The sequence below is a fragment of the Anastrepha ludens genome, chromosome 2 (genome assembly GCF_028408465.1).
Source record: "Anastrepha ludens isolate Willacy chromosome 2, idAnaLude1.1, whole genome shotgun sequence".
Classification (NCBI taxonomy): domain Eukaryota; kingdom Metazoa; phylum Arthropoda; class Insecta; order Diptera; family Tephritidae; genus Anastrepha; species Anastrepha ludens.
The window spans coordinates 119,800,085-119,810,745 of NC_071498.1; the positions used below are offsets into that span (position 1 = coordinate 119,800,085).

Below are 10,661 nucleotides of genomic sequence, written 5' to 3' on the forward strand. Positions count from 1 at the left end.
ATTTTCAATGATTCTGCTGTAAAAGGTCAGCTGAAATTTGAGCAATGGTTTTGATTTGCATTCGGCGATTGCTGTTTAATGACATAAAACTGCGATTTCAAAATGTCCTACAAGAATACGTTTAGCGGGGTTACTCCATCCAATTCCATACCTTAAAATTATTCTGAAGACAACTTTATTATTTGCATGAGCTACTTAACAGTGTAACTTGCAGTGGTGTTTTGGGAATAGGGTTTGAATAATAGATTAAATAAAGTAACAGGGCCACCCTCTGCTGTCTCGTTTATTGGTAGACTTTACACAAATTTAGGTATACAAGCTTGAACAAGTAAAGTAAACCCAAAATGGGAAACATATTTGTATGTGTAAGTAATATGGTCCTCATTTGATAGCGCCAGACAAATACAAAACAAACCAGTCGCAACCGGGTAAAAATTACCACATAATATATAAGTGTATAATTAATTAAATATTTACATATGTTACGTAGGTAGCGCGTCTTTGGTACTTGAAGCGGCAGGTTACGTTATTTTGTAGAAAAAAAGTTAGAAGTGATTTTATTATTGTACCTCTGTGGTATTTTTACCCAGTAGCGTCGAACGCCGAGGTAAGCAACTTTAGGGTTACCAATTTTTGTGTCTGAGCTCAACTTTGTTTGGAAGCTTAATTGTAAGTGAATTATCTTAGTGTAAAGAGAAAAAAAAAATAAATAAGAAGCTTTCATGACCCTGTTTTCACTGCGACCTAAACTGCGCCATTCTACACTTTATGAGTATTATTTTTTGGACTTTTCTCCGGCTCACGAAAGTTCATTTTAGTATACCATACAACTTTTAGTTCCACACAAATACTTAGACGACGAAACCGCTTTTTATTATACCCGTTGCGGGTGAAGCGTCTAACAATCTACATATCTGCGATTCCGAAAGCTCGTATATTTTTTTATTGACTTCGAAATAAAGTTATGTAGATCGGTTTGTACGAACCTTAAAAAAAGTATGTAGGTTGCTGCTATTTCATTGCATGACTCTTCACATTTATTGTCAACCAAAATTTGCAAAGAGAAATAAAGTCTCGCGAGAGGGAGAGAGAGTTTATTTGATTGACACAATCGCCGCTTAAATGCAGCGCCGTAAATTGCATTAGCGTCACAGCTGATAGCTTACAAGTGCGGTCACAGTGGAAAAAAGTAAAGTCGTAAAAGTACCAAAACAAAAACAAAAAAAAACAAAAAATATTTTTAAAAAGGGAAATAAACACGTACATAAAATTTGTAAGCGTTGAAGTGCGTGCGATGTGAAACGTAAATAAGCAGTGAAAACAATAAAATGCAGAAAAATGAAAAAGGAATAATGCCTGATACTTAAAAGCTGAAAAAAGTTAGGCTATTTATATGCGTATGTATACGTGTATGGACATAAATGTTTTTATGTTTCACTTGTAAAACTGAAAACTGGTTTTTGGCCTGCACTTAACCTGCTTCGATTTCAATTTCAATTTCAATTTCAATTACGAGTGTGCGTCAAGTGGTTTGCATACATTGTTATTGTGCGCTGCGCTCCTGAAAGTATGCAAAAGTGGAATAAGTTAAATTTTTGTTACCCCGTTGCGGTTGTATTGTTTTGTACAGGATTTGTGTGCAAGAGCTCTTATTGTTTGTTGTTGTTAATGCACTTAAATGCAAAATATTCAAGTGCGCGTCCTTCAAAAGTCAAAGAGTGAGGGTTGGTCGCTTTTAAATGCCATTCACTTTTACTTCGCTATTTTGCTGGCTGCTGCGCTGTAATTCAGGGTTGGCGTTGATTTTCCGCGTGACCCTCGTTTAACAATTTTGTAATGGATTTCAATGAAACTTTTCTGTACAGCTGATGAGTTTATATTTAATTGAAAAAACAAAAAAAAAAAAAAAAAAAAAAAAACTAGTATTTCTTTCTAGGCATCAATATTGTTTGAAAGCTAGTTTTATAAATGTGAGTTTTAATTAAATTAATGAGTTTTAATCAACAGTGTTTATTAGAGCCGTACTTTTTTTTATAATTTATTGTAATTTTTTTTATTAATATTAATTATGATGTTAATTCATATTGCTAATGTACCTTTCTATTTGTATCTGTACCTTTCCTATTGCGTGCTGCACGCATTTAGTCATTTAGTGTGATTACTTACTCAATTTACTTACTCTTCTCTCTAAATGTTACTGATATTGGCCAGCTGTGATGAGAACCCAAAAAACAAAAAAAAACAAAAAAAAAACACCAAAAAATACAAAAAAAAAAGCAACACAGGTTCAGTTCCGTTAGGTAAATCCTTTATTTTAAGTACATTTTCTGAAATATCTGACTTCTTATTTAACATTTTCTTCCTGACACTATTTTAGCTAAACCTGGTTTCGAAATTTGGAAGGATGCCAAAAAAAAAAAAAAAAAATAAATAAATTTTAAAATTTTAAAATTTTAACATGCAAAGCTATGCATTCCAATTGAAATTTTGTTTTCTTAGGCTGATAATTATATGACATACAATTAAAATAAAAACTAAATAAAATTATTGAGCATATGTATTTAAAAAAATGTTTCTTTAAGTTTCTGTGTCAGAAAAAATGCAATCGAAATTATTTTAAAAACATTTTGTTTTTACTTTTTTGCTTCTAACAGAAAAATGAACAATTGAAATTATTTTTTTTTTCTCTTAGTCCGACATTTAGTTGACAAACAATTGAAAGAAAAAACATATGCCCAAAACAATCGAAATTTAAAACTCCTAGAACTCAGCAAACATTCCATATTTCTCTTCCCCTTTATGCGCAGTCTATGCTACTTTACAGAAGAGCATCTTTAATAAATTTTGATATTTTTAATTTGTTGATATTCTTCTTTGAATTTCTCTTATTAGTTGTCTATTAATTTGTATTTAATTTTTTTTTTAATTTTTAATTTTAAATTTTTTTGTAATATATGGTTATACTCGTATTTTTTCACTTCCCTCTGCTTTTGTCTGCCGTACTTTTGTAAAATTTTCATAACAAACAGCAATTTTTTATGTGCCAATCGTAAAATATTGCATTTTACAGTCGCAGTTTTGTTCACATGCATACATATGTATATTATATTTCCATTGATGCGTTATTTTATTCGCTAACATTTGGTTGTCAACACAAATAAATAGCTGGTATTTTATTTACAACTATACGATTTTTATGTGAAGCTGTCTTTCGCCATTATTTCACCGAAAACACTTCCTTATTCTTGTTCCCTTTTTTCTTACGCATTTTTCGTTTCTGAAGCATATTTTTATTTAGATTTTTTCCACACTTCGCTGAACTTTAGTTTTTCTATCTGTGCAATTACTTTTATTTTTCCGTCACTTTTTAAGTAGTCTACCTTGAGGCGCACTGTTTAAATATGCCGCTTAAAAAATTCTTATAACTTGTGAAATTGTGAAACTTTAACTCAACAGCGAGCATAGATACAAGAAGCTGTCGAGTGCACGGCGCAGTGAAGTGGCAATGCTGTGCGAGAAATTCACCCGCTGCCGCACAGGATGAATATTCATTCATGCTGTCTTGGACTTTTAAGGCTACCAAGCGCTTTTCAGTCATCCTTACATTCATTCCCCTTCGAGTCTTTAGCTGCGCAGGGTTGTTTTTTTATTTTATTTTTTGAAACATTATCACATTTTACTATCTGCGCTGTCATATTAGCTTTTTACAAGGTGGAAAATTGTCTATTTGCTTCCCTTTTCTGGTTGTCTGTCTGTGTGTCTTCGCTAGTGTGCCTGAGATAGTTTTCTCGCGTGCTTCCTTAGCATTTGCAGTGCGTGCACGGCAGCGGCAGCCACTATGCAAGCCCTCCCTCTGATGTTACCTCTACAAGTTACTTTTACAAGGCGTTCAGTGCGAATGCAGTCGGCGTAAAAAATGTACAAGTAGCAACTGTCGCTACAACAACAGTAATCACATCCCTAGTCAGTTGGCAGACATTCACATTTATCCGCAGCAATTTGAAAATAGGTTTTTATTTAAGTTTGCGCGTACGTCTGTCACTGCTACTGTTACTGTTGTTGTTGCCGCTTCGCTGATTACCTGGTTGCTTGCTGTCTTCACAAGCCGGTGAAGTGTGTGCGGGGTGGCGCGGCCATGTAGTGCAACTCACGCGCTGGAACATTAATGTTCACTTAAGCAAATTGTACACATACAAGGCCATACCTGCCATCTATTCTGCACGCACATACATGCATGCATGTGTATGTGTGTGTATAGTTTCGGTAGCGGCAAGTTAGCTAGTGCCATGCACGTTGCAGCTGCACAAGCAATAATATGCATTCACTAAGTGTGAATGTGTTTGTTAATTTCTGTATGGAACAACAACAATCGGTCGGCAAGCAAGCACACAACCATACTCGTACACATTTAGCTATGTATGTAGTTGTGTGCAGCTGCTTAGATTAAAGCAGCCAACTACTTTGTTAAATAGCAAACTACTCTTTGCTTTGCTCTTATCTGCACTAGCATTGGTATAGTTTTTTGCATTTTTGTTACTTTTCTTTCGCACTTCCAATAATTTCTTTTTGCATTTATTTTGCTTCGTGTTTTTGCAGGCTCCTAAGGAATGCAACTTGGTTTTGGTACAGCGCACGCCGGATATCTGCAAGTTCCTTGGGCTGGCAGCGAATAGCAGCGACGATAGCAGCACTATTGCAACAACAACTGCAACGACCTCAACTAACGCCACACCAGCAGGCGGCAACAGCAACGGCGATGACGGCACAACACATCCTGCCGAGCAAACTGGCTCCATTGGAGGTAAATTAACTTTGTTGTGCGCGCCAATGAGGCCTTTCGCTTTCTGTTGCTTTATTGTAATCTTTTTTAAATCTATTTTACCGCAGTAAATTTTACATTTTGTAATTTTCGAATTTCTCCCCTACCTATCTTTGCATGTGTGCGTGCACATACATATGTATATGTGCAGCTATATTGGCCGCTATATTATCGTTGACTTGTTTCGTCGCTTGCCTCGGAGTGTTTGCCTTTTCACCGGAACGCCGGAACAGCGTGAGACGTTTGTTCGTACGCAGCACATCTGCTGTGCGTTATTCGAGGGTAAGTTTGGACAAGATGTAGGCAAAGTGTGTGACTAAAGAGGAGTTAAAGAGATGTTGAAGAAATAATTAAAAAAAAAATAATATTGTAATAACATTTTCTTGCAAATATTTGAAACTGTTCCCTTTGCAATAAAAAAAATTATTTCAAGTTTTTAGTTGATGTTTTTATTTTTTATTTTTCATCTTTTATTTCTATTTTTTTTTTTTTTTCATTTTTTATTTTTCATTTTTTACTATACATTTTTTATTTTTCATCTCCGCTTTAAATGAAGCGAAATTAGTGAAATTTCGTAGAAAAAAGAAATATGGCACATATATATAATATATATTGCACTCCATCACAGTCAGATCCGGCTTGAATAATATTGACATCGCATAAAACCGTGCCCAATTTTTATGTGTTAAGGATAAATTTCCGTTCCTTTTCTTTGATGCAAGAAGTCATGACTTTTATTTTTTATAGGTTCATTTGATCCCAAAAATCATAGCCGGATCAAATAAAATTTAACTAAAATACTTCGGTACGGACCTAATTTGACAGCCATTTACTTGGTTTTTTGTTGAATTTATTTTAATTTTTATTTTGATTTAGATTTCAGTTTCAATTTTTCATAATTAAAATTTAAAATTTTAGTTTTAGTTTGAGTTTAAATATAAATTTTGATTTTAGTTTTAATTTAAAATATAATTTTAACTTTAGGTTTGATTTAAGTTTTAGTTTAAATTTTAACTGTTATTTGAAGTAAAGTTTTAATTAAAATTTTGGTTTTAATTTTGATTTAATTTAATTCTGATAAATTTACATTTTGGTTTTAATTTTTTTGCTTAGATTTTAGTTTTATTTAAATTTTGATTTTGAAATTTAAATTTTGATTTAAATTTTAATTTTTAACATAATTTTAATTTGATTTAAATTTAAGTTTCAATTTCGATTTTGATTTTAGTTTTTATTTTTAAATTTCACTTTGGATGTTATTTTAATTCTGGTTTAAATTTAGGTTTTAAGGTTGATTTAAGTTGACGCTTTGATTTTAGTTTTAATTGTAATCAAAATTTTAGATTTATATTAATTTAGATTTTAGTTTTAGTTATAATTTTTGTTTAAATTTTATTTTGGATTTTATTTAAATTCTGATTTGAACTTACATTTGAATTTTAGTGCTGATTTTAGTTTTAGTTTGAGTTAAAATTTAAATTTAAGTTTAGATTTTCAAGTTTCAATTTTTATGTTTATTTAATTTTTGGTTTTTATTTAATTTTTGGTTTTTATTTAATTTTTGGTTTTTATTTAATTTTTAATTTGAAGTAAAATTTTAATTTTTACTTAAATTTTTTTTAATGCTGATTTTTAATTTCGATTTTAGTTTTAGTTCCGACTTAAGTTTTAATCCTTACTTTATTTTTATTTTTAATTTAAACTCAAACGCAAACTAAATTTAAAATGAAAACTAAAATTGAAATTTAAGTTGAATAAAAAGTTAAAATCAAATCAAAATTTTATATTAAATTTAAACTTAAACTAAACTAAACTGAAACCAAAACCAAAACTGAAATAAAAATTTAAAATCAAATCAAATTTTTATGTTTATTTAATTTTTGGTTTTTATTTAATTTTTGGTTTTTATTTAATTTTTAATTTGAAGTAAAATTTTAATTTTTACTTAAATTTTTTTTAATGCTGATTTTTAATTTCGATTTTAGTTTTAGTTCCGACTTAAGTTTTAATCCTTACTTTATTTTTATCTTTAATTTAAACTCAAACGCAAACTAAATTTAAAATGAAAACTAAAATTGAAATTTAAGTTGAATAAAAAGTTAAAATCAAATCAAAATTTTATATTAAATTTAAACTTAAACTAAACTAAACTGAAACCAAAACCAAAACTGAAATAAAAATTTAAAATCAAATCAAATTTTAATTTTAATTTACATTTAAACTCAGACTTAATTTAAAATGAAAAGTTAAATTAAAAGTTAAATTAAATTAAAATTTTGATTTCATTTTAAATTTTTATTTAAGTTTTAGTTTGAATTTGACATAAAATTTTAGTGATGATTTGTATTTAATTTCTGATTTTTATTTAATTTTTGGTTTTTATTTAATTTGAGTTTTAATTACAATTTTTATTTTAATTTGGTTTTGATTTTAATTTTAGTTTTAATTTTAATTTTAATTTTAATTTTAATCCCAATTTTTATTTTAATTTGGTGTTGATTTAAATTTGAGTTTAATATAAATTTCAATTTTTGTGTTAATTTTAGTTTTAGGTTTAATATTAATTTTAATTTCAATTTTAATTTGAATTTTAGTTTTAATTTTAATTTTAATTTTAATTTTAATTTTAATTAATTTTAATTCTATTTTTAATTTTTATTTTAATTCGAATTTGAATTTTATATTTAATTTTATTTTTGACTTTAATTTTAATTTTTATACTAATTATAATTTGATTCTCATTTGAATTTTAAATTTAGTTTTGATTTGAAATGTTAATTTTAATTTCAATTTTACTTTTAGTTTTAATTTTAATTTTAATTTTAATTTTAACTCCAATTTAATTTAAATTTTAGTTTTAATTTAAATTTTAGTTTTAATCCTGATTTTAAATTTAAATTTTAAATTTAATTTTATTTTGATTCAAATTTCAATGTAAGTTTTTTCAATATTAATTTATTTTTAACCTTCTATTTCCGTTCTGTTTTTAAATCATTAAAAAATCTTCATATTTTTTAAGCACAAAGAAATGTAAATCCACTCAAACGACTTAAAGTTTCAATGCAAGAGAAATTATCGAAATTCCCTCTCTCTTTGCAGGTGCAGTCCAACGAAGAAGCGAACCTGTTGCTGGAGCCAAATGGAGAATTCACTGAAAGCGATGACGATATGCTGCTCTAGAGCAGTAATTGAAGGCCAATTGAAGACAACGACCAGGGTTTCAAGAAACTTGCTACTTTAACTTGCATTGAATTGAATACAAAAGCAACCAATTTTTAGCAACAACAAATATTTATTATACTTATCTAAAACTTAATGGCTTAACTGAAATAGTTTACTGAAAACGTTATAAGCTAAAATACAAGCGAGCTTTTTCTTTGCCACAGAAGCCTCAAGCGAAATATGGAAAAAATTAAAAAAAAAAATGAAATAAAAAATCCTGAAAAAACACCAAAGAGTAAAAATACGGAAAATAATAAAATTAAAATAATACAATACAAAATTCCGAAATTCAAAAAAGGAGGAGCGGCGTCAAAAGAAGATATATTTTATTAAAAATGTAGATTATAAAAAGAACTTCTAAACAGTTTTTAAACCATATAGGATGTATTAAATGTGAGAGAATACAAAAGTAAAAAACAACATAAATATGTATTATACAAATATTTGTAAATTGCACATTGCGCAATACACGAACGGTACTGTATGTATGTATTGTATTCACGGTGTATGTGAACAGAGGAAACTAAATGAAGTATATTTTTTTTAATTCCAAATAATGGTAAATGTATGAAATCGAAGTATTGTAATGAAAGTATTTCGAGCCGCCAAGTAATGTTAAAGATCTAAATTTAAGCTACTGAATTGGAGTTATGATCTTTTTTGTGAAGTGGCGTCATTATTAAGAACACGTATTTTAATTGCTTTAAAAATGCATATATGCGTAATGAAAAGACATTCAAAACCACCATAAGATTATAGCTTTAATTGTGACTGTAACGCACACACACATAACTATGCATTGGTGTGTCGTCTATTTAAACTAAATATAATATTTATATGAAGTACTGGTATTTACTACTTATTCTTATCCAATTGAACTAATTGCATCTATGTACTTAATTTTTCTCTCAACCAGCTTTTTTTTAATGAATTATAAACCAATAAATTTAATTGAAATGAAATAAAAATAAAAGGCGGAAATTTAAGCATTTTGAATAAATGGATTACCATAGAATAAAAGCTTTTCAGACTTTGGAAATGTTTGAAAAGTTAAGGGAAGTCGCATTTTCTAGATTGAAAACTACTAGTTTTGCTGAAATCACATGAGGACGGTTGCTGTAATTGCGAAGGCATGTCGAACAATTCTTCACCCACAAAAACAAAAAATAGTTTATTAGCTGTGTTAAAAAACCGTATTAATCCTGAAAATTAAATTTTTGAATGGAGTGTGAAGGTGGGTAGGTTCGCTAATTCCAACTGCGTTACTTTTTCTCAGAGAATATCTCATGGAAATATTGGCAATTTCAGGTGTGCGGTTAATAAAGTGCCGACAGTCTCGTGCCCATCATCAGCAAAATATACGCAAGGCAAAAAAATTAGTAATCACTGCTTTTTCATTATTCCATATACAGCGGAATGCGAGAAATCGCAATCTAAGGGACCACCAAATAAAATTTTGCAATTTTTTATTCATTCTGGGTATGCAGTTATACAGCTCATTACATTTTAGTACAAGTGCAAGACTCAAGGGCTTCAATATTATTGTAGAATTTTTCCATTTTTTTTAGCTTAGGTTTTGAGCATTTTCTTCCATATAAAAGACCTGCTTTAGATGGAGAAATTTCTTCATTTAAAATGGAAAAAAATTAAAAAAAAAAAAAAAACAAAGCGAGCATCTAGACAGACAGTGGCGTTAATCGAGATTAATGACTTAATTCTGAATTATCTCAGGAATGAAGTGCAACTAATGCGGTTAGACAACTAGATTTAATTCTTATAATTTAGCCGGATTCGGGAAATTTTCGATGAAATGTTGCCGAAAAAATACTCAGTTAATATCTTTTGTGAATGGAAAATAATGAAACTTTCCAAGAGAAGAACAAGAAAGACTGAAAGCAATCATTGCAGCATTAAAATTTTGGAACAATAAATGAGTACAAGAGGAGTAAGTATATACTTTATAGCATTTTCGTTCTATTTTCTAGCCTAAAAATGCTATTTTCCAATTTCAGATGGTAAGAAAGGAAAGTTCAAACTGGACGGAGAGGGACTGAGATGTTATGGATGCGAATTTATATTAATTGTTTTGATATTTCGGAGCTGTTTGAGAAATAGCAATTTAAGACTTTTTAAATAAATAATTATTTCTTAGTACATAATAATACCCGTAAATACTTAGGTATTCAACTTGACTGCAGGCTTACTTTCTGGGCCCAGATACGGCATGTGGCTACCAAAGCAGCAAAGGTCACGGGTATGCTAAGTAGATTAATGGCAAACATCAGTGGGCCAACACAGAGCAAAAGAAAGCTAATTATGGCAGCCACAAGCTCAATTCTCCTGTACGGCAGCGAAGTATGGGGAATTGCGCTAAACTGCAAAACGAAGCGCAAAACATCAGAGGCTGTGCAACGAACAGCTGCACTTAGAGTTGCCTCAGCCTACCGCACTGTATCAGGCGCAGCAATTTTCGTGATCAGCGGGTGGATACCCGTCGACCTCATGGTCCGGGAATGAATGGATGCGTGGGACTCCAAGAATAATCACGTCATCCTAGGCCATCCCTTCGTCGGCCTACCAGGGGTTCATGGAGTACTGGGTTAAACATTGGCACATGTGG

At 30.0% G+C, this 10,661-nt stretch overlaps 1 protein-coding gene across 1 annotated transcript; it reads left to right on the forward strand.

The window, feature by feature from the left end:
• The first annotated feature begins 344 nt into the window (after positions 1 to 344).
• On the forward strand, positions 345 to 9,027 carry LOC128871978 (uncharacterized). Its single transcript, XM_054114205.1, has 4 exons — positions 345 to 365; positions 4,519 to 4,801; positions 4,971 to 5,101; positions 7,919 to 9,027. Exons 1-4 carry the CDS (start codon positions 345 to 347, stop codon positions 7,997 to 7,999), a joined length of 516 nt encoding a protein of 171 aa, XP_053970180.1. The 3' UTR covers positions 8,000 to 9,027.
• The last annotated feature ends 1,634 nt before the right edge of the window (positions 9,028 to 10,661 follow it).